This window comes from Hylobates moloch, unplaced genomic scaffold, assembly GCF_009828535.3.
Source record: "Hylobates moloch isolate HMO894 unplaced genomic scaffold, HMol_V3 SCAFFOLD_14, whole genome shotgun sequence".
Taxonomy (NCBI): Eukaryota; Metazoa; Chordata; class Mammalia; order Primates; family Hylobatidae; genus Hylobates; species Hylobates moloch.
In genome coordinates, this window is record NW_026652289.1 from 4,934,915 (window position 1) to 4,959,724 (window position 24,810).

Below are 24,810 nucleotides of genomic sequence, written 5' to 3' on the forward strand. Positions count from 1 at the left end.
GTACCAACGTTCTGCATTAGTCCATTCTTGCACTGCTATAAAGAAATATCTGAGACTGGGTAATTTAGAAAGAAAAGGGTTTTAATTGGCTCACAGTTCCACAGGCTGTACAGGAAGTATAATGCTGGCATATTCTCAGCTTCTGGGGAGGCCCCAGGAAATTTACAATCATGGCAGAAGCCAAAGGGGTAGCAGGCATATCACATGGCCAGAGCAGAAGCAAGAGAGAGAAGAGGGAGGTACCACATATTTTTGAACAACAAGATCTCGTGAGAACTCACTCGTTATCATGAGAACAGCACCAAGAAGATGGTGCTAAACCATTCATAAGAAATCCACTCCCATGATCCAATCACATTTCACCAGGCCCCATCTCCAACATTGAGGATTACAATTCAACATGAGATTTGGTGAGGACACAGATTCAAGCCATATCAAAAAGTAATTTCAGAAAATTCAAAAATATGTAGAAATCAAACAACATTGGCTTCTGAACGGCCAATGGATCAAAGAAGAAATTAAAAGGGAGATTAAAAACTATCTTGAGACAAAAAAATAAAACCAGAAACACAACATATCAAAACTTATGAGATACAGCAAAACAGTTCTAAGAGAGGAGTTTATGGTAATAAATGCATACATTAAAAAAAGTCTCACATAAACAACCTAAGGTTATACATCAAGAAACTAGAAAATGAAGAACAAACTAAGCTCAAAGTTAGCAGAAGGAAAAAAATGACAACAATCATAATAGAAGTACATGAAATGGAGACTAGAAAAACAATAGAAAGGTCAAAAAAACAGACTTGATTTTTTGAAAAGAGATAAAATTGACAAACCCTTAGCTAGACTGAGAAAAAAAGAAAGAGAAGAGTCAAATAAAATCAGTAATGAAAGAGCAGACATTACCACTGATACCACAGGAACACTGAAGTATCATAAGAGAGTATTGTGAACAATTATACACCAAAAAAAGGAACAGACCAATAAATGTAAGGAGACTAAGTCAGTAATAAAAGGTCTCCCATCAAAAAAAATCCCAGGACCAGATGGCTTCATGGCTGAATTTTACCAACCAATTAAAGAACTAATACCAATCAATTTCAAACTCTTCCAAAAAATTGAAGAGGAGGGAATGCTTCCAAACTCACTTTATGACGCCAGCATTACCCTGATACCAAAGCCAGACAAGGGCACTACAAGAAAATAAAAGTGTAGGTCAATATCCTGGATGAACATAGATGCCAAATTCCTCAGCAAAATATTAATACTAGCAAACTGAATTCAACAAGACATTAAAAAAATCATTCACCATATGTATTAGTCCATTCTTGCATCACTATAAAGAAATATCTAAGATTGAGTAATTGATAAAGAGGTTTAATTGGCTCACGGTCCTTCAGGCTTTACAGAAAGCTTGGTACTGGCATATGCTTCACTTCTAGGGAGCCCTCAGGAAGCTTACAATCACAATCATGGTGGAAGGTGAAGGGGAGCAGGCATGTCACATGGTGAAAGCAGGAGTAAGTGAGATAGAGTGGCAGGGGGAGATGCCACACTCTTTTAAATGACCAGATCTCATAAGAACTCACTATCGCAAAGGCAGCACCAAGCCATGAGGCATGCACCCTCATCATCCAAATACCTCCCTCCAGGCTCCACCTCCAGCACTGGGAATTACAATTCCAAATGAGATTTGGGCAGGGCCAAATATCCAAACTAAATCGCCATGACCAAGTGGCATCTGTCCTTGCAAGGACAGATGCAAGGATGATTCAACATACACAAATCAATAATGTGATCACCACATCAACAGAATGAAGGACAAAAACTGTATGATAATGTCATATGGTTTAGACAGAAAATAGAAGCAAGAAAAGAATTTGACAAAATTGAAATCCTTTCGTGATAAAGGAATGTTCCTTAACACAATAAAGACCACATATGAAAAGCTCACAGTTAACATCATAATATCAACTCAAGTTGATGGAGAAAGGACAGTCTCTTCAATAAATGGTATTGGGAAAACTGGATATCCATATGCAGAAGAATGAAATTAGATCCTTACCTCACACCACATAAAAAGTCAACGCAAAATAAATTAACGACTTAACCATAAAACCTGAAACTATGAAGTTATGAGATAAAATATAAGGGAAAAGCTCCATGATGTTGGTTTGGGCAATGATTTGGGGAATATGCCCTAAAAGCACAGGCAACACAACAAAAATAGGCAAAGGGAATTACATCAAACCAAAAAGCTTCTGCACAGCAAAGGAAACAATCAATGGAGTGAAGAGACAACCTACAAAATGGGAGAAAATATTTGCAAGGTGTAAATCTGATAAGTGATTAATATCCAAAACATACAAGGAACCCAAACAACCAATAACAAGAAAACAAATAAAAAACCTGATTGAAAAATGGATAAAGAACTTGAATAAAGATTTTTCCAAAGAAGACATACAAATAACTAAAACATATATGAAAACATGTTCAATATTACTAATAATCAGGGCAATGCAAACGCACGATGAGATATCAGCTCACACCTGTTAGAACGGCTATTACTAATAACAGGAAAGATAATGAGCGTTGGTGAAGATGTGGAGCAAAGAAAACCCTATATGCTATTGATGGAATGTAGGTTAGTATAGCCATTATGGAAAAACAGTATGGAAATTCCTCAAATAATTAAAAGTAGAATATATGATAAAGCAATCTCACATCTGAGCATACATCCAAAGGATATGAAATCAGTATGTCAAAGAGAGATCTGCACTCCCAGGTTCACTGCGGCATTATTCACGATAGCCAAATACGGAATCAACCTATGTGCCCATCGATGAATGAATGAATAAGGAAAATGTGGTATAACAGAGTGTACAATAGAATACTATTCAGCCTAAAAGAGAAGGAAATCCTGCCATTTGTGACAATGTAGATGAACGTGGAGGACATTATGCTAAGAGAAATAACACACCCACAGAAAGACAACTACCACGTGTTCTCACCCACATGTGGAATCTAAACAAATTGAACTCATAGAAGCAGAGGGTAGGATGGTGAGAGGAGAATGGTACTTACCAGTGGCCAGAGGTTCAGGGGTTTGGGAAGATGTTGGTTAAAATGTACAAAGTTTCAGCTACACAAGAGGAATAAGTTCAAGAGATCTCTTGCACATCATGGTGACTACAGTTAATAACAGTATACAGTGGTCCTCCTGTTATTCACAAGGGGTACATTCCAAGACGCCGAGTGGATGCATAAAGCCACAAATAGTACAGAACCCTATAGATACCAGCTGGGTATATCTTATCCAAAATGCTTGGGACCAGCAGTGTTTCAAATTTTTTTGGATCTTGGAATGTTTGCATTATACTTACCAGTTGAACACCCCCAATCTGAAAATCCAAAATCCAAAATGCTCCAATGAATATTTCCTTGGAGTGTCATGTTGCTGCTCAAAAAGTTTTGGATTTTGAAGCATTTCAGGTTGTGTGTTTTCAGATTTGGGATGCTCTACCTGTATTATGTTTGTTTTTTTTTTTCCTATACAGACATGCCTATGATAGTTTAATTTACAAATTAGGCAGAGTAAGAGATTAACAACAATTAACAATATAGTTTAATTTATAAATTAGTTGGAGTAAGAGATTAACAACTAACTCTAATAAAGTTATGTGAATGTGGTCTCTCTCAAAATATCTTACTGTATTTACTGAAGTTCTTAGCAAATTCAGCAAATGATTTTTTTCTTTCCTTATGAAATTGAGAGCTTTCACCTTTTCACTTAAAGAAAGCACTTTCCAGCTGGGCGTGGTGGCTCATGCCTGTAATCCCAGCACTTTGGGAGGCTGAGGTGGGCAGATCACCTGAGGTCAGGAGTTCGAGACCAGCCTGGCCAACATGGCAAAATCCCGTCTCTGCTAAAAATACAAAAATTAGCCAGGTATGGTGGTGAGCACCTGTAATCCCAGCTACTTGGGAGGCTGAGGCAGGAGAATCACTTGAACCCAGGAGGCAGAGGTTGCAATGAGTCAAGATGGTGCGACTGCACTCCAGTTTGGATGACAGAGCATGACTTCATCTCAAAAAAAAAAAAAAAAGGAAGAAAGAAAGAAAGAAAGAAAGAACTTTCCGGCTTCTCTTTGGCGTATCCAAGTTGACAGCACCTCTACTCTTGCTCTGTGGAGCCATTATTCAGTAAAATAAAGGTGACTTGAACACAGATACTGTGACAGTCAATCTGATGACCAGGCTGGCTCCTAAGTGACTAATAGGCAGGGAGTGCGTACAGCACGGAGATGCTAGACAAAGGGACGATTCAGGTCCCCCGTGGGATGAGGCAGGACAAGGCGAGAAGGTGTGAGATTACATCACACTAATCAAAATGACACACAATTTAAAACATTTAAATTGCTTTTTTCTGGAGTTTTCCATTTAGTATATTTGGACTGTGAATGGCCAAGGGTAAGTGAAGTCACAGAAAGCAAAACCACAGATAAGTGGGGGGAACTACTGTATTGTATACACGAAAATCACCATGAGAGTAGATTTTAAGTGTTTTCATCACATAAAAATGCTAAGTATGTGAGGTGATGCATGTTAAGTGGCTTGATTCGGCCATTCCACAACGTATACGTATATGAACACATGCTGTCAATGAATTAATTAAAGATAAAAGCTATCATGACCAGGGCAAACAGCACTGGTGCTGGAAGGGCCTGCTGGAGAAAACTGGGCACACAGAGGTGCTGTGACATCAGAGCAAGCTGCCAGGGCCGAGCTGGACGTGGTCTGGGTTTTTTTGATGACCACAGTCCTCCGTCCCCAGTAGGTGGAAACACAGAGCTCTCCCGGGAGTGCTCACACCAACCGTGCAGGCTGGCTCCCCTCCTTCAGACCTTCCTCCTTGCCTGCTCCGTCTCATCTGAACACTCCAGCTCCCCCCAGTACCACCCAGCCCCACTCCCTGTTTTATTTTATTCTTCTTAGCAGTTAACACTCAAATAACCTACAGTTTCTCTTCCCTTTTTAAAAATTCTCAGCCAGGTACGATTGCTCATGCCTGTAATTCCAGCACTTTGGGAGGCCAAGGCGGATGGATCTCCTGAGGTCAGGAGTTTGAGACCAGCCTGGACAAAGTGGTGAAACTTTTCAAATAATTAACTTAATGTTTTTTTTTTTCAAATAATTAACTTAATTTTTTTTCAATCTCCAGATACCTAAATTTAAAGCAAGTGTTTAATTGCTCATATGAAAACGTGCTATAAATGGACTATTTTTTCCAGTGTTTCTAGATTTTTGGACACTTTGTCTTTAGTGCCCTTTTTTCAATTTAATAATTATACTCATTACTTAGGTATTCGCCTGAAAACATGTTGAATATAGCATTTGAAAATGTAACTAACAGTTTAAAAGTAGGTGTGTCCTGATTCCCAACTTTGCAGACACCCTGTGTATGGGTACTCAATTCAGAGAGAATACACGAATGGGAATACTCAGGAATCCTCCCTGGAGCCCACGCTCCCCTTTAGTGTAGGTGACCTGTTCCCTTCACAAGCGCACAGACCTGTCTGCTTTCCCGTGGGCAGTGCTGTTCTCAGCACGACAGCTCTATGGTTTGTTTAACCAGGCCCTGCTGTCAGAGACTTACGAATTGTGTCTCAGAAACACTTCCAGGTCCTCTTGTCATCATCAGGATGCTGCAGGGAGTAAACTGGATACAGAATCCTCTCAGCTGGAGGATGAGGAGGACTCGTGTCTCTATACAGACACACTGTGCATGCTGACAGGTGTGGTATGCTTACTCAGAGAGGTGGATGGCATGCCACATCCATGGCCCTGATGGTTCCTAAAAGATAAAACCACCTCTGCATCCCGGAGGGTATGGTCATTAGGACAACAGTACGGCAGCAGCTTAGCACAAGAGGTAGCAAGGGAAGATAGAAAAGGTAGTTTTACTTTGTGGTAAAGCCAGCTGAGCTATTACAAGTGAGCAAATGGTCTGAAGACACCACAAAGAGGCAAAGAGAAGATCCCCACCATGAGGGTATGAAACTAGAAATTAATCACAGGAGTAATTTCAGGAAATCTACAAATATGTAGACACTTAACAACCAATGGGTCAGAGAAGAAATTAAAAGGAAATTAAAAAATATCTTAAGACAAATGGAAATGGGAATGCAAGGTGAATAAGGCAGCATCTCTTTGCAACTAAACTGGTATAAATATCTGGTCCTCATATTTCTCCAACCTCTACTAACCTTTGGGATGATTCTGGCTCCTGTGCAAGTCACACATTCTGGTCAATAAGCCTCAAAAGCAACACAGGAAGCAGAAGTTAAGCCTAAATTCAAAGTTAAACCTTTAATTAATAAGGGAGGAGAGGATAACAAAGCCAAGGAGTACTTCTTTCCAGAAATGGTGGAAAGATTTATAAAATAATCCGTGTTTTGTGATTTAGCTAAGGGCTGTGCCTGCAAACATATCCAATAACAGTTTTGACCTAAAAATACATTTTTCATTCTAAAAGTAGCAGTAAATGCTTTCCAGGTAAAGTTTATTTCAGATGCATTAAGTATTTCTTTTAAAAGCACCCTAGGAGGCTGAAGGGCCACAGGACACCCGGGCCTTCCTCCCACCTGACATCCTCATTCTTTGTTTTCTGGCTTTCCATGGCTCTGGCACCAATAGGCACTGGGAGCCTTCGCAATGATCAAAGGGCACCAGGCCTGGCCTCAATCCCATGACAGGTTCCCAAGGCAGAGGCAGCAGCTGCTAAACTTAGGTGAAGGGAAAGGAGGAGCTTGGGTGAAAAGGGCCCCTACTGGAGAACAGTGGGCTGGGTTCTAGCCTAACTTGCTCCTGTTCCTCCTCCTGCCTCAGGGGCTGGGGCTCAGGGTGCACAGGCCTACACAGGCCTGCCCAGCACTCCCACCCTTGGACCCAGGACACTCACCCAAAGGGCTGGTGCCGGAGTCTCCAGCGGGGCCATTGTGGGGGTTCCATAGGGGTGCTCTCCCCAGGGACTCCTCCTACGGGATCGGCAGCAGAACGAGCAGGTCCCCACGCCAGGGCCTGGCAGCCTGTCAGCCAGGAGCATGGCCTCCTCCCCAGCTTCCAGACTTGCAGCCCCTGGCGCTCTGCAAAGTGAGAGTCCTGTTTCGTGTGGACACATGCAGGAGGGCTTTCCAGAAGGGAGGTGTTTGATGTGCCTCATATCCTCCAGGGAGTGTGTGGCTTTAGTGACTAAGGGTGACATACAGATGGGCGTTTGTGTTTCCTCACAGGGCCTGGGAGTGGGCAGGGAACCCAAGTGTCATTTTAAAAAAGAGTCAGTAGCTTTCCAAGTCCTCCATCCACTTCCCAGAAGCACAAAGCGTCACCACGTGCATGAAGAAAGAAGACCATGTTCCTCACTCAGTGTGGGGTTGGAGGGTGGACACAGCTCCTGGGAAAACAGCTCTTTCCAAACCTGCCTGGAGAACCACATCTAGGTCTTCAGTGCTTTCCCTGAAATTCCTTCCCCCAAACAATCAAAAGGTAAAGTTCATGTGGCTTACGTAGAAGCCAGTGTCCTAGCCAGGGAGAAAGGTGGACGTTCTATTTAGTCTCCTGTTTCTTATGCCTCATGAAAAGCTGGTTTGTTTCAGACTGAAAGCCCTCAGCAGCAACACCATTCCCTAGGATGCAGTCAGCCTTCTGCTATCAGTTTCAGTCTGAGAAATTATTCTCTTGCTGAGGAAAATCCACCTGATTCCTCATCCTTATGGGCAGCTCCTGGTTTATAATACAATAGCTGCTTTACCCAGCTCTGAAAGTAGCGACAGCAATGAGAACCTAGCTATGGAGCTCGCACAGCCTTGCATCCAGACTCTCCTGGTGGCTTTCCCCAGATGTGCTGTAACCACAGGAATGTGTAGACTGGGACTTGGAAGGGTGGAGAGGAGGTTTTATGAAATTTAGATACAAATCACAAAGAACCTTAGATTTAAAAGAAACCAGGCCGGGCGCAGTGGCTCACGCTTGTAATCCCAGCACTTTGGGAGGCTGAGGTGGGTGGATCACGAGGTCAGGAGATCGAGACCACGGTGAAACCCTGTCTCTACTAAAAATACAAAAAAATTAGCCGGGCATGGTGGCGGGTGCCTGTAGTCCCAGCTACTCGGAGAGGCTGAGGCAGGAGAATGGCGTGAACCTGGGAGGTGGAGCTTGCAGTGAGCCGAGATTGCGCCACTGCACTCCAGCCTAGGTGACAGAGCAAGACTCCATCTCAAAAAAAAAAAAAAAAAAAGAAACCGTAGCAATCGTTTAGTTCCAGGACGGTCAAATTTGGCTCTGTATGAAGCCAAGTTTTAAAACAAATTAAAATAAATACAGGTTCTTGGCTTCCACCCTGGACCTAGGGAGCTTTGAATTTCCCAGAGTGGGGTCCAGGAATCTGTCTTTTAAAAATACAGTTTCCTAAATCTTCCTGATTTAGGAACTATGATCTCATTTTAACTCCTATAAATGAGGAAGATTATTCCAGAGGGTAGGAGATCAATGCAAAGTCACTAGAAACATTGAGTCGTGAAATAAGATCCCGTCAGTATAGACCAGGCAAACAAAGAAGGTGGCTGTTTGCACATGGCATTTTGACCATTTCAACTAGCTCATTGTTCTATAGGAGATTAAAAGTCCAGTCTGCAAAAACCAAAGACCAGAAGCCATCAAAGAGTGTTTGTTTCTCTGCTAATCAGTGCTAATGATTTATTAGGTGCCTCTGAGTACAGTGAAGGTAGTATGGCTGGGTGTGCATTTGGCTAAGGGAAGCCACTTTCAAAAGTTGCTGAACTCCCCCCGCCCCGGGTTGGTGGCCATTCCCAGCAGTGTGTCACCTTTAGTAAGCCTTAAGCCTTTGCCACCACATGAGAGTAGCATTACTCCTATACGCCTTTAGCCAGGGGGCACTGCAGTGAATCCTACACAATGTGTTTCTGGGGTAATCCTGGGTTTTACTAAAGAGGGCGATATTTCAGAGGACATGGCACCATCGGAGGTAGATGTCATCTCAGGACTGGAAAGAGCCTTAGGTATAGGTGGCATCTGCTATGCACCCTCACTGACAGATAAGGAACAACTCCAAGATGTTAACAGAGACTTAGTGGCAAGATTAGCATTACATGTTAGTTTTCCTGACTTGAACTTCAGTGCTACCTCAACTACAGCAATTTAAGAGTTGTCAGTTCATTTTGTCTTGGTTGAGAGTCTAGGGAGGTGACTGAACACAGCTGATGTGCTTGGTTTAGTTCTGTTTTACAAGACTTTCTGAGAAAATGATGACCCTCCCTAAGGTCTGAGTATATGCAAGACAAAGTCAGCAGGGTGCTGTTTCTAGGGGCTCTCCCTTGAAGCTCACCTGTACAGCCTGGGGCTCTAAACTAGATTCACTCCTTTACTCATTCACAAACATTTATTAAACACCGGGAACTGGCCTAGATTCTACAGGTATAGCATGAATAGAATAGCTCACACACAAATAGAAGAGGCAGAAAGTAAAGTCAAAGAAGATCTTTTTTTTTTTTTGAGACAGTCTCGTTCTGTCACCCAGGCTGGAGTGCAGTGGTGCCATCTCAGCTCACTGCAACCTCCACCTCCCGGGTTCAAATAAAAACACCCAGTCATAGTCAATTCCTGTGAAGTTATTTTTTCTCCTTTTTTTTGGCCATAAAAGGTAATTCATCTGAAAAGAAATGGTTTTTACAGAAGTATTTTACCATTACCCAGTTTTTTATATTTGTGCAAATTGATTTTTTATACTTTATTTTTGTATCAAAAATATACCAGCATATCTATTTCCAGTGAAATTTTGAAAAGGCCACAGTTTACTATCTGAGTGTTCCACAGTTTTCCAACATATTTTTAAATAAATCCTTCGAAATTTCACCCCTTCCCAACTGGAGTTGTATTCCAAATGCATATATATGTTTTTTGTTTTGTTTTGTTTTTGTTTTTTTTTTTTGAGAAAGAGTCTGCCACTCAGGCTGGAGTGCAGTGGCACAATCTTGGCTGACTGCAACCTCCACCTACTAGGTTCAAGTGATTCTCCTGCCTCAGCCTCCTGAGTAGCTGGGATTACAGGCACCTGCAACCATTCCCAGCTAATTTTTGTATTTTTAGTAGAGACAGGGTTTCACCACATTCGCCAAGCTGGTCTGAACTCTTGACCTCAGGTGATCCACCCGCCTCGGTCTCCCAAAGTGCTGGGATTACAGGTGTAAGCCACTGCACCAGGCCCCAAATGCATATTTTTGTTCAACATACGCTGCACATTAAGTTTCTTTGTTCAGTTTCCTAACATTATGGTTTAGCTTTTAAGTTCTTCTCTAGTAGACTCTGAGGTTCTTAGAAGTAAAGGATGAACCTTAAAACACGTGCACTCAGACCATGGCCCAGAGAGGGATGCTGTTACTAAATATACCTGCCTTGCAGGAATGAGGGCCTGGGGTATCAGAGCTTCTCCTGTTTCAAGAGATGCTGTAACATGGAGTTTTATGGGAGATCTCTCGATTTTAAAATATTTGGCCATATTTTATGTGTTTTGCTTTTAGACAAATCTTGTCTCTGACAGGTCTGTCTCTGGGCCCCCAATTTGCAACTCATGTGCTATGGACTGAACGTGTCCCCCCCAAATTCACATGTCAGAACCTAATCCCCAGTGTGCTGGTGTTAGGAGGTGGGGCCTTTGGCAGGTGAAGCCTTCAGGAATGGGAGTAGTGCCCTTATGAAAGGGGCTTCAGAGACCTCGTTTGCCAGAAGGAGCCATCTACGAAGCAGAATGCAGGTCCCCACCAGACACGAAATCTGCAGGTACCTTGATCTTGAACTTCCCAGCCTCCAACACTGTCAGAAATAAATGCGTTGTTTATAAGGCCCCCAGTCTATGGTATTCTCTTACAGTAATCTGGGTGGACTAAGTCATGATGCTCCCAGACTGGCACACAGCCCTCAGAACCGAGCATGGCCCACTCCCTTGCTTCACTGAGATGCTTCTCAATTGTCACCTCCTTCTCAGAGGCTTCCCCCGCCCATCCTCTCAAATCTCATTTGTTCATGTGTTAAGCTGTCACCTCCCCTCCCTAGGGTATCAGTGCCAAAGGGGCAGGGACCTCGTGTGCTTGTCCTCCATCTCTCCTTAGCTCCTGGACATGCCCAGCACACAGCAGGCTCTCAGAAAACCCACTTGGATTGTGGGGAAGGACAGAAAGCAGCCGCCCTACAGAGAGCTGGGCCTTTCCTAAGCTGATGGTTGAGGGCGTCTGTTGACCAACATACAATGTCTGACCTTTCTTTCACATCTACTCAATTACTCGCTCTTGCTTCCCAAGACTTTACAGAAGGTTTCCCAACAGCTGTTCAGTCTGATAGAAACCTTAAAATGATTCTGGAGCTCAGAACCTGGACCCTCCTGTGCTTCCCAGGGGAGGAAGCCAAGATCTGGGCGGAAAGAGCACAGTTCAAGGTCAGGCTGCAGGTTTGTGCTGGTAACCAGAAGCCACGCTGTTCTAGTCTCACATAGGGTCAGCAGCGGCACGTGCCTTGGAATGGCGTGGGACCTAAATGAGTAACTGCAAAATGCTTCTCTCCTCCTCCTTCCTGATATAAAGCCATCAGGGGCCCCCAGCCTCCAGCTGGGACAGAAACCACCACTCCTTCCTCTGCACACAAGCCATGAAGGCAGCCGTCTGCCCCAAGCACGGCACTCACCTTTGAGGACAGGCCTCTCCCCGATGCTGCGGATGCTATAGGCAGCACTGGACAGGGGTGCATCTGGAATGAGCTCTGCGAGCAGGTATCCCAAATACCAGGCACACAAGGAGGCGAAGACCAGGAACACCACCTTGAGCAGGCCTGCAGAGAGGACACCAAGCAGCTGCTGTGAACGACTTGGTGGCAGCCCTGGCCCTTGGCTCTCCCCATCCCCCCTGTGGCTTTTCATCCCGGCCCAGTGTCAGGGGACTGCGCTATAGGCACAGCGCTCCTGGGAGGAGGCTCCCAGGGTGGGAGGCGGTGTCAGGGTCTTTGAAGTAGACCATATCAGAGAATGCAAACAAGACAGGAATGCTTTCAAGGGCAAGTTGTATTTGCTGTTGGTTTGGGTCTTAAGTGCGTCCTTGAACGTTAATGTCAAAACAGCTAATCAAGCACCTTGTGAACCAGCATGCCCAACGTGAACCTGAAGAAACAAAAGCGGCTCATTCCCTTTGTGAGACACAACTGGATTTGAGCACGCTCCTGCAATTACACTGAAACCTTCAGGGGTAAAGCTCTGTCTGTTTTGTTTATTTCCATATGACCAGCACTGGGAATAGTAGCTGACGCCCAGCAAGCATGCAACAGATTCCTGCTGGATCAAGGCCTGGCCACGCAATACTGGGAAAAAGTCCCCAAACCTGTTCTATCGTCACGGATGTGCCTGCTGGGCCAGTCAAGGTTCCCATTGAGAGAAAGTCCCTGGAGATATCTTTCTGGTTGATTGGCAACAATATATTACTTCTCTTGTTTGATGTGAGCAGCACAATTTCCAAGGAGAAGGCATTGATATCCTCCTGGGTCACCAGAGGCCTGGGGGGCGGCTCTCTGTCTTTTCATAGGCAGCCCACGGCCAGGGCTTTTAGAGTTTGCTCCCTAAATATAGCATAGATCAGAACTCATTCAGCAGTTTGCTTACTCAGATTGCTCCCATGCAGGGATAACCACAGACCCTGAGTAGGATGGGCACTGGGGTATGTGCCCAGTGCATTTAAGTATGTGCTAATAGGGACAGTCAGAAGAAGTAAGAGAAGGAAGGAAGGAGGGAGAGAGACAGGGAGGAAAGAAGGAAGGAAGTGAAGGGGAAAGGAGGAAAGGAGGAAAAAGGAAAGGAAGGGAAGGGAATGTCAAGTCTGAAGGGCCTGACAATGGGCCCCACCTGGGGTGCAGTTCTGGACCTCAGCTTGACTTCCAGTATCTAGAGATCGTCCTTCCTTTCTCAGCAGTGCAGCTGTCCCCGGCCCATGCACTGGCTATGCTGTGCCAAGTCAGCGTGTGTTATTGCTTGGAGGCCCAGCGCTTCAGCAGAGGGAGCCATGGGGATGGAACGAGATGTTTCTGGTTAGCCTTGGGGTTTGGTTTTGTTTTGCTTTTTCAAGTGCATATTTCAACACCATTTTTAAATTTCGAATTTCCAAGCTGCTAAGATTGTTAGACTAGTAAGCATAGGTGGTTTCCTCTGGGGAGAGGCCCAAGGCAGTGTGATCAGTGCAGTTTTTAGGACTGGAAGGTCATCTCAAAGCAGATAAACCAGACACAGAAAACAAAATGAGACAGGTGCAGGCTTGCAGGCCCCTCTCCCGCAGCTGTGCCAACAGTTGTGCTCAGCCACCTGCGGGTGCTGCACTCCCGGGCTCACTCCTCTCCAAGAGTGGTCTCTGCCTAGAGGGTGCTCTCCCCTACGCAGCCCAGCCACAGCGCCCACACAGACACCACAGATGCTTCCCTCCAGGGCCACCCAGCATGCCTGTGACACCGCATGGGTCGCTAATTTTCGAGAAAATTCTGTTGGATGAACACAGAGTGCAGAGTGGGCTAAGACAGCAGCAGAACACGTTCAAAGGCAAAGGCTATCCCCTGTATCCTGTGCATGTGGGTCGCAGCTGGACTATTTCATCCAAGTGTTGTATTTGAAGAAGGAAACTGGCTAACCAGACAATGTTCAGAGCTCTTCTAGACAACACGCCACACCCGAGATCCTCAGCAACAAGCTGCTGTTTAGCTTGGAGAAGGCTGAAAAGGAAGATTATCTACCTTTTGAATGTGTAACAAGCAGCTACATGAAGGAAGAGGTAACTGGGGCCCCAGCTGAACAAAAATAGGTGGACATGGCAGAGAAGAAAATGGAGAATAAATAAGCCAAGTGTCCTCACAAGAAGAAGGGTAGCCCATGGCGGGTCCTGGTGCGGCAGGGAGCTCTCTTCCGGGACACTTTTCAGGACTCCTAGGAAGACTAGAGAGTATCTGTGCTTTGGGTGAGGGGTGCATCCAATGACCTCTAGGCTAGGGACAATCTGGAGTCCAGCATGTAGCTGGCTGGGAAAAGCCATGATCTAGAGTCCGAACCACTTCCAGGGTGGGAGGCAGATCCAGCCACCAGCACTGGGATTGGGACATCATTAGAAGATGGGTGAGGAGCTGGACCAGCAGCCTGTGCTCAGGTCTAGCACAAAGTCACGGAAGTATCCCAGCCACCAGAGGGAGGGCAGGACATAGTAGCCAGGAGGTGACAGACAAAATCCAGGCAGGCAGCCTCATTTCCTCACGCTGCTGTAACAAATTAACACAAACTGGGTGGCTTCAACAATAGAAATTTAGGCTGGGCTCAGTGGCTCATGCCTGTAATCCCAGCACTTTGGGAGGCCAAGGTGGAGGGATGGCTTGATTCAGGAGTTTGAGACCACCCTGGGCAACACAGGGAGACCTCATGTCTACAAAAAATTTTGAAAAGAATAGTCAGGTGTGGTGGCACAGACCTGTAGTCCCAATTACACAGGAGGCTAAGGCAGGAGGATTGCCTGAGCCCAGAACTTTGAGGTTGCAGTGAGCTACAATTGCAATACTGCACTCCAGCCTGGGTGACAGTGAGACACCATCTCTTAAAAAAAAAAAAAAATGAAATTGAAATTTATTTTCTCAAGATTCTGGAGGCTGAAAGTCCAAGGTCAAGGTTCCTCCGAGCCTCTCTCCTTGGCTTGCGGATGGCGTCTTCTCCCAGTGTCCTCACAGGGCCTCTGTGTGTGTCCTCATCTCCTCTTCTTATAAGGACACCAGTCAGATTGGATCAGGGCTCACCCTGATGACCTCACTATACCTGAAATAGCTCTTTAACGACCCTATCTGCAGATCCAGTCACATTCTGAGGTACTGGGCAGGGGTTAGGACTACAACACGTAAATGGGGTTGGGGGGTTGGGGGGGAAGGTACAATTCAGCCCCAACACAGCACTGGGGAAGCTGTGACACAGCCTCTCTGTGGGTTGGACACCAGCAATCAGAGCTGAGTCCTGGGGATGCAAGCAGGATGGGCAGGAGCCGAGGCAGCCTGTCAAGACAGAGGCTCAGACACCAGGCAGCAGGGAAGAGGCAGTGCTGAAGCTGGGACACACTTGGGAAGAAGAAAGCTTGGGAGCCCAGGGCCTCCACTAAGATGACTCCCGGAGCCCCAGTGGGCCTGCTCCGATGGGAGGAGACCCAGCAGCTTCAGAGGCGGGGGAGGAAGTACACAGAGTCCACGAACACTTCTGAGATTTTGAAACCACCATCCTGCCTTTCCCTGCAAGGTAATAAAGTCATCATCGGCTCATGGAAATCTCCTCCACTGTGCTTGCTGCCCAGCAGACAGGATGAGTGTTAGAGCAAAGGCCATTCTTAGCACACGAGGAAAGCTAGTGAACTTTCTCCTAAGAGACTCACCTGTAGTGTGTCTGCCTCTGTGTGCGTGTGTGTGGGTGCATGTACGCGTGTCCCAGCCAATCCCCACTCTCAGATCCACAGGGGTCTCAGGAGGGTCCTGGCTGCTTCACTTAAGAGCCAGAAGCTGGGTGCAGTGGCTCACGCCTGTTACCTCAGCATTTTGGAAAGCTGAGGAGCCCAGGAGTTCAACTTGAGTCCAGGAGTTCAAGACCAGCCTAGGCAACATAGCAAGACCCCATCTCTACAAAAAGTTTTAAAAAATTAGCTGGGCATGGTGGCATGTGCCTGTACTCTCAGCTACTCAGGAGGCTGAGGCAAGAGGATTGCGTGAACCTAGAAGTTCAAGGCTGCAGTGAGCTATGATCATACCACTGCACTTCAGTCTGGGCTACAGAGCAAGACCCTGTCTGTAAACAATAAACATTTAAAAGGTGCCAGAAAGAAACTAATCCTGAAACCAAATGGATATGACACTGGGTTACAGGTAGGAGGATTTTAGGGCTTTCTCCCTCCCTCCAATCCAAGGGCCACTTAAAAAGGGCAATGTCAGGCCCCAGGACCCACTTCTATTGATGGGATTTCCTTCAACCTGAACGAGGACAGGGAAGCTGTTTTCACTGCTGTCTTACCAACATGTATTCAGATCACCTCACCATGAAGGCCACACCCACAACTTTTGTACTTGAGAGGCCAGGAGAGCTGAGGGTGGATGGTCCGTATTTTGGGACTCACTGCCTTTGGGATCCCAGGCTCTGCTGGCCTCAGTGTCCACTGTCATCACTGTCCTGTGCACTGAGCCTTTTTGGCAGAAGGGCTAGGAAGGGCCACTCTGAAACACCACAGCAGGAGTGCAGTGTAACTGGCCTTGACGGTCCACACGCCAATGCCCATTTCAAGGCATTATGATACCCACTACCAGGCCCTGCAGGTGAAGGCATCGTGGCAGCTCAACTTGCTCCTTCCATTCAGTCTGAATGTCCCTCCTGGGAACGCCTGCCTGGAACAAACCCAGCACTGGACAGAAGCATGCAGGACAAGGCCCACTCCAAGAATGTCTCCTGATCTTTAGCTCATAAAATCAAAAGTGAGGCATCTCTGAGTTCCCTGGGCAGCTTCTCCACAATCACATATGCCTGGATAAATACAAACCTGGTGTCATCTCGAAGCTTCCTACGAAAGGACCCCACAGCTCATGAGTGAATCGTGAAGTCCGGATGTGAAAAAGTCCTGGCTGAGGGAAAGTAATGTAATCATATTCAGCATTGTCTATAAGTCACCGGGAAATAATAATTACACAACACAGAAATAAGAGAAAACACTTTTCCAGAATAGCCATAATGAAAGTCGGTGCCTTAAGGGAGGAGATACACATCTCTCCTACAATCCACACAAGTTATGGAAAACAGTGTCATTTATAGTTTTTAAGGAAAATATGAATATTTTACCCGAGGCAAAATTCTTAAAATGTGGCTTTCCTACATTTGGGAATGGTGCAGAAAAGAGAGCATTTAGAACTTGCTGGAGTGTGATCACCGCCAGAATGCTGGTGCTGGCAGGAATGGCGACGGTTTAGTCCAACACCCTCACTACAGAGGACCTGGGATCCCGGACCAGGAAGTGATCTACCGAAGAGGCCCAGAGAACTTCCCACTTCTGAACCTTCCATTTTACACAGCCAGGCTACGTCGCTCCAGGAGGAATCCATATTCTTCAGATTACAGGAGGAGACCCGCAAAACCAATTAGAAAGGGTACGTGTGACAGAGGCCAGGGCAGTGGACACCAGGACCCGAGATGGTCTGTGACAGGAAAAGTGACAGAGGACAGAGGCGCAGCTAAGACAGACTGCAAGAAACGCGATGACTGGTCAAAATAATGGGTTTCTCCTTTCCTTTTTCCTATTTTTCCAAGTCGTCTACAGTGTCAAGTCGTTTGAAAAATGGAAAAAATAAAAACAGCCTTACCAACTGGCAGCGGCCAGCCCCTCCCTGGCGTGCGAGGTCAGGGGTCTGGGCAGGCGCGTACCCTCCCCCGGAAGGAGAAGCCTGGGGAGCCCGGGTGGGGTGCGGGGCTGTGCCTGCGTTCCCCTACAATCTACTTTCCAAGTAAAATGCTACAGTGTTACATTCCAGGTTCCTCCCCAATCCCATGCACCCCGGCTGGGGCGGCGGGAACAGGCCTGGCGAGCGCGGGGAAGCAGGGTCGGGGAACCCTGCTGGAAACCCCCGCTGTTCGCCCCCTCTGGAATCGCTTCCCGCATTCCTGATCCCAGGTCTAAGACCTGCCTCGGCGCCAAGAACCAGCCCTCCCGCTTTTGCTAAGCGTGGCGGGTCCCAGGCAGGGTCGGGGAGCGACGCTTCCCCTGGGGTCCTCCTCCCCGGCCCCTACCCTCGCACCGAGGCGGGGGCGCACTCACCACCAGCCAATGCGCGCATCTTCCAGGTGCCGCTCCCCTCCTGGCCCTGGCGGCAGCTCCCAGGCGACCGCAGCCAGCGGAGCCCCTGGGTCAGGAAGGCAAGGGGCGGGCAGCGGTCGTGTCGGGCAGGGGCGGGCCAGCTGGGTGCGCGGCCAGTCGGGCAAAAGGCAGGTGCGGACCCGGCAGGTGCGCGGGGCGGGCGTGGGCGGGGCAGGTGCTCGGGGCTGTGCCCGGGAGCTCTGAGGTCGCCGGCAGAGGAGGGACCCGTTCCCCGCCGGGCTGACCCCGGGCCAGGGCTGATCCGACCGGAGACGCCCAGCAAGGTTGGCTCTGAAGGGAGGAAACGGCGCCACTTGGTGCTTTGGCCCCCCAGGCTCCCATTTAATGTCTCCCAAGAGGAAAGGGAAGCATGACCCAAGCCTTTCCAACGACAAAGCAGAGGCCCAGCCCAGTCCAAGTTCGCAGTCCATGTCCACTGTCTGAGGCCATCGGTCTTCTTTGTTTCCTCCAGAATAGTCGCTACAGGCTCGCTGTTGCCAGCCCAGCCCAGCCTAGCAGGCGCCCCACCTCTTTTCTTTTACTGCCAGGATGATGAATTCATTCTGGGAAAGTGAAGTGAGGGCCATGCCCAGCCCCTCTGGCCACGGCATAGGTCTGCAGGTCCTCCTTTATATGATATGATGATCAAGGAGCTTCAGGAGTGGGGGTCAGGCAGGTGTGTGAAGACATCAGGATCCCCAAACAGGAATAGCTCCTCTCTCCCCATCCACGGGTACACCTTCATTCCAAACGCCCATCAGGTTTTTATGGCACTTTTGACCCACAATAGTCACAGTGTCCTCAGGCTACCAAGGGCAAGTTAAAACTCTGAGCCCAGTTGGCCACTTTTGCAGAAGAGAGCTCCAGGGAAGAAGGGTCTGCAAAAGACCCAGTCCCCACCCCAGGGTCTGGCTGGTTCTTGGTGGTTCTACTCTGCTCCTGCCTCTCCCCTCTCAAGAAGCCCAAGGTGCCCTGCCTTCCCAGGGACATTATCCACCCTGTGGGTCACCCTGGCGGGCTTGGCCCTGAGTCTCCCTCCACCATTGTCTTTGCTCCTGGGAAGTTCTAGGGACACATGTCCTGTGGACAATGTGACTTTATTCCTCCAGTTCTCCCCCACCTGCAGTCTCCCCAAACTAGAGGGACCAGAAGACAGGGGTCTCCACAGTAAGGAATCCTTCCTAATGACTCAAGAATTATGCCAGCGTTGGGCCTGAGCATGGCCCTTTTGAGTCTGAATGCCACTTAGATCTGCTCTGCAAGAATACTAAGAAGCCACTCTCCAGCTGGTTGGAACGACTCCCTTAAACGAATGAACTGACCGCCAATCTTACCTTCACCTTTAGCTCACCTGATTTCAGAGGTAAGGCTTTTATCTCTGGTTTGTTTTCAATTTTTAAAAAATGTGGCTAAAAAATGCATAACATAAAATTACCACCTTAGCCATCTTGAAGTGTAAAGTTCAATGGCGTTAAATAAATTCACATTACTGATCTCCAGAACTTTCTCATCTTGCAAAACTAAAATTCTGTACTCATTGCACAGCTCACCATTTACCCCTGCCCCCAGCCCCTGGAAACCACCATTCTGCTTCTTCTATGAATCTGAGCACTCTAGATACTTCATATAAGTGGAATCATACAGTATTTGTCTTTTTGTGACTGGTTTATTTCACTTAGCATCATGTCCTCAAAGTTCATCCGTGCTGTAGCATGTGTCAAAATTTCTTTTCTTTTTAAGGCTAAATAAAATTCCATTGTACATAGGTACCACATTTTGTTTATTCATTCATCCATCCATGGACACTTGGGTTTCTTCCACCTCTTAACTACTGTGAATAATACTGCTATGAACATGGGTGTGCAAATACCTCTTCTGGATCCTGCTTTCAATTCTTTTGGATACATACTGAGAAGTGGAATTGCTGGATCATATGGTAATTCTATTCTTAATTTTTTGAGGAACCACCGTACTGTTTTCCATAGCTGCACAATTTTCTAATCCCACTCAGTGCACAGGGCATCCAGTTTCTCTACATCCTCACCAATGCATGTTGTTTTCTTGTTTCTTTTTTTTTTTTTTTTCTTAGTAGTAGCCTTCCTAATGGGTATGAAGTGATATCTGATTGTGGTTTTGGTTTGCATTGTCCTAATTGCTAGTAGTATGGAGTATCTTTTCACGCTCTTGTTGGCTATTTGTATTATCATCTTTGGAGAAATGTCCACTTAAGTCCTTTGCCCAGTGGACCGTTGTGCATCATATTTCCTTAAATTGCTTAAATTACATATTCCTTTTCAAATAAAACATCATCAATAGCAAGAACTACTGTTTTTAAAAATATTTTCATTGTACATTTTTCCCTCCAGATTGTCATTTGATGTTGACATTGCCTTTGAAATAGACAAAGATCAAATAAAATCAAATTAATAAATATTTATGGAGCACCTGCCATGGTGTCTTCGTCTCCTTTGGCAAGACTTAGTCTGTTTGCTATAACCAACACCATACTCTGGGGACTTAAACAGCAGACATTTCTTTCTCACAGTTCTGGAGTCTGGAAAGTCTAAGGTCAAGGTACTGGCTGATTCAGCCCCTGGTGAGTGTCTTTGCCTGGCTTGCGGACTGCTCACTGTCTTCTCACTGTGTCCTCACATGGTGGAGAAACAGAGACAGGAAGTGAAGCCTCTGGTGTTTCTTCTTAGAAGGGCACTAATACTATTATGAGGGCCCACCCTCATGACCTCATGTGAGCCCAATTACCTCCCAAAGGCCCTATCTCCAACCACCCCAAAGCCATCTAATCGAAAGATTAGGGCTTCAACCTATGAATGTTTTTGTTTTTGTTTTGGTGGAGGTGGATGCAATTAAGCCATGGCAGCTAGATCCTAGAGAAAAAACTGCATACCCTCTGTCCACAGTACCCACATATGATTATAGCAGCAAACCATATACAACCTAACATTCCATCTACAGGAAAATGGAGAAACAAATTTTGGTATATTCATGTGAGATACAACTCAGCAAAAAAAAAAAAAAAAAAAAAAATGCCCCACTGACAAAGGCAACAACATGATGACTCTCAAATGCGACATGCATATATACTGTATGATGAGGTTCAAGAATGGATCAAATTCATCTGTGGTGACAGAAGTCAGAACAGTGGTTTCCCCTGAGTGCAGGGGCAGAGTGGTGTTGAGTAAGGTGGAGCAAGGGAAACGTTCCAGAGCAACGGAAAGTTCTTTGTATTTATCTTGGTGAATATACAAGAATCCTATAAAAAAAGGTTATAGGGTTATATACATCAAGGATTTGTGTATTTTACTGCATATAAATTACACTTCAATAAAACATGTTATCTAAAAAAGAAAAAACAAATGGTTCAAGATGACAGAGCCAGTCAGGGGAGTGGACCTTTGCAGGTCATTGTCACTTGAAGATACATCCATAGCTCTGTCTGGTCAACATGGTCAAGTGCCATTTCAGGCCTAGAGTGGCCTTGGGGAGCCACTGATTTGCTGAGCATATTTCAGGCTGTCCCCACCTCCTTCAGAAGGACTCGGATGAACAACCAATTGTGGTCCCAACAATGTGGGATCTGCACTTCCCCACTACACTCTGTCCTGCCCTTCCTTGAAGACCTCCCCCAAGCCTTGCTTCTTCTCTGCCCCATTCCCACTGGACAACACAGGCCTCTGGTCATTCCAAACTCTCCAGTCACCCCTCAGCTCCTGAGAGGCTGGCACAATGTGCCTCTGTGGCTTGGGGACATTGAGTCATCACAGTGTAGATGTAGCACAGTTAGATGCAGACACACACACACACACACACACACACACACACACACACACAGTGAGACCCAGAATGGCTTTTTCTGCTTCATAACTTACATGTTCAGGTCTTCATTTCCTGTCTTCAGACTTACACACTGAATCGTACATGCTTTTCTTTTTAAATGTTAAGATATTGGGCTTAATGTTTTATTTCTTTTGTATCCTCTCATAGGGCTTTGCATTCAGTGATCTTTCGATTTATACTATAGCCCAGCAGGTCTCAAGGTGCGACTCAGGGACTCCTAGGATCCATGAGACCCTGGAGGGAGTTTGTTAAGGTCAAAACTTAATACAAAGACAACAGCTGCACTTTTTGTTCTCATCCTCTCAGAATTCTACAGTGGAGCTTTCAGCTGTGCACTGGGAAGGTCTGTGTGACTCAGTGAACCAGCACTTTCCAAATGATGGATGTATAATAATCATTATACAAAATCATATACATATATACAATCATTAGAGGGGGAAGATTCATTCCAAGTGCCAGATAGCGCAATTAATTTTAACATGACAGTGTAAACTACCACGCATCAAATTTTGGAAGCGTATCAAATAATAATATCCACAATGACATGGTTTGGCTCTGTGTCCCCACCCAAATCTCACCTTGTAGCTCTCATAATTCCCACATGTTGTAGGACGGGCCCGGTGAAAGATGATTGAATCAAGGGGATGGGTCTTTCCTGTGTGGTTCTCATGATAGTGAATGGGTCTCATGAGCTCTGATGGGTTTAAAAATAGGAGTTTCTCTGCACAAGCGCTTTCTTTGCCTGCTGCCATCTACATAAGACATGACTTGCTCCTTCTTGCTTCCACCATGATTGTGAGGCTTCCCCAGTCATGTGGACTGTAAGTCCAATAAACCTCTTTTTTTTGTAAATTGCCCAGTCTCAGGTATGTCTTTATCAGCAGTGTGAAAATGGACTAATACACACAATTATCTGAAAAAGGTATTAAGATACTCCTCACTGTTTCAACTATGTATCTGTGTGAAACTAGTTTTCTCCACACCTACAACGAAAACAACGTATTTCAACAGAATGAATGCAAAAGGAGCCATGAGAATCCAGCTGTCTTCTGTTAAGGACACTAAAGAGATTTGCAAAAATGTAAAACAATGTCATTCTTCTCACTAGATATTTCGTTTTGGAAAATAAAACTGTTCTTCATAAAACTATTTATGTTAACAGGCAATGGTTGCATTGTTTTTATTTCTAAATGAATTAATAAATTAAAAAATTGTCACTTTTAATTTTTTTTTTTTAATACAGGGTCTCATTCTGTCACCCAGGCTGGAGTGAGGTGACATGATCATAGCTCACTGCAGCCTCAACCTTCCAGGCTCAATGCGATCCTCCCACCTCAGCCTCCTGAGTAGCTGGAATCACAGGTGTGTGCCACCACACCCAACTAAATTTTGTATATATATATATATTTGTAGAGACAGGGTTTTGTCATGTTGCTCCTCACTTTCAACTTCGAATGAAGTAAATATCAATAGCCAGAACCTTCATAAACAAAAGCTCTTGGGGCTCCTCCGTCACTTTTAAGTGTATAAAGGGGTCCTGAGAGCAAAATGTTTGAGAACCACTGCTTTAGACTGCCTGGCTAAAACACTGAGCAGATCCATTAGAAACTAAAGGGACAAATAACCTAGGTTTAGAGTCAGACTTGGGTGTCAATCAAGGTTCCTCACCAAACTAACAGATTTGGAACAACTTATTTAATACTTTTTAAACTCAGATTTTTAAAAAAATATGTGAAATGGGGAAAATAATACCCTTTTAGGAACTGTTGAGATTAAATGGGATAACACGTGAAACATGCCACCAGACACTTACACTTGTCATTACTTATGCAGCTGCCCTTCACCCTACAGGGCTCGGAGCAGCCAGGCTTGCTGAGCCAGGGGTGATGTTATCCAGAATCAGAGCCAGCTGACCAACTACGTGGAAAGCAAGGGGATCTCTGTGTCCCAGCATGCACCCTGGGAGTACCAGAGGATGGTGCAGGGCTGACTCTTCAGAGCTCTTCCAACCTGGGAGAAGGGCATGCTCATTTTGGAAGGGCCAGAAACCCAGACAGAGCACCTTAGTGGAAGTACAGGTCCTAGTTCAATTCAATTCAATCAGCCAGATGTGGATGAAGCACCTGCTAGATCTCAGGCAATGTGTAAACTTCAGAGATGCATCAGTGCACAAAAGTGACACAGATATGGAACTTGTGCCACTCACATGCTAGTGCAAAGATCCAGAAAACGAGACAGTAGCTCACAGGGTCCCTAGGGAGGACCGACATGCAGATGGGAGCACCAAGAGTGGAAAACCCACAAATGAGCAGGGGACAGACAGTGACCCCACAGGCTCCTGTGTGGCCAAAAGAGTGTGTATGGTCACACCAAGAGGAACTGGTAATGTGGGGCCGGGGTGGGGTGAGGCTCATTGTGAACATAGCCAGGGAGAGCCAGGGCGATGACGGGGAGGACAGTGGAGAGACCACAGGCTTCTGCTGCAGCAAGAGAACCAAGAGACAAGGAAGATGCTGAGGCTCAGCAAGGCTGCCTTTGGGTAGAAACTGCCATCCTCCTTCCTGAATCACAGCTCTGTCGGTCACTTCCCTGCAGCACCAGCTTGGCAGGATGAGAAACCCAGAGACCTGTGAACTCTGGCTTGGCAGAAAGCTTAGCCTAGATACAAATTTCTGAGTCTGAATGGGGCCAGAAGAGGCAGGCAAAGGTAAACTGAGCTCTCCTGAAAGAGGGAAAGTCACCATTTTGGGTTGCTCCCCTTTTGTTCTGGGGAACAAAAGAAAGAGGGAGGGCCACCATTTTGGGTTGCCCCCGTTTTGTTCTGGGAAACAACCTGGGTGGACCAGGTGGTAATGCAAAGGTCCAGTTCCCAAGCCTGATGGTACCTGGCACTGGGGTGTGACTATTGCCCTCAGGAAGGACAGCCATCAAATGTTCAGGTCAAGGCGTCCAAGCTTCTAAACTGGCCTTGTTGGTTCTGCTGGTAAAGCTGTTGCAAACTGTTTCC

At 46.1% G+C, this 24,810-nt stretch overlaps 1 protein-coding gene across 3 annotated transcripts in view; it reads right to left on the bottom strand.

The window, feature by feature from the left end:
* Positions 1 to 24,810, bottom strand: part of FAM3B (FAM3 metabolism regulating signaling molecule B) — a 55,316-nt gene that overhangs the window by 24,745 nt on the left and 5,761 nt on the right. Inside the window, exons 1-2 of one of the 3 annotated variants that reach the window (XM_032174491.2) lie at positions 17,910 to 18,007; positions 11,755 to 11,898 (exon numbers count right to left, since the gene is read on the bottom strand). In XM_032174491.2, coding sequence (XP_032030382.1) covers positions 11,755 to 11,898; positions 17,910 to 17,928 — 163 coding nt within the window. In that variant the 5' untranslated portion in view covers positions 17,929 to 18,007. Of the gene's footprint in view, positions 1 to 11,754; positions 11,899 to 17,909; positions 18,008 to 24,810 lie in introns of those variants that run through there. The other 2 variants (XM_058427810.1, XM_032174492.2) reach the window with 2 other exon arrangements.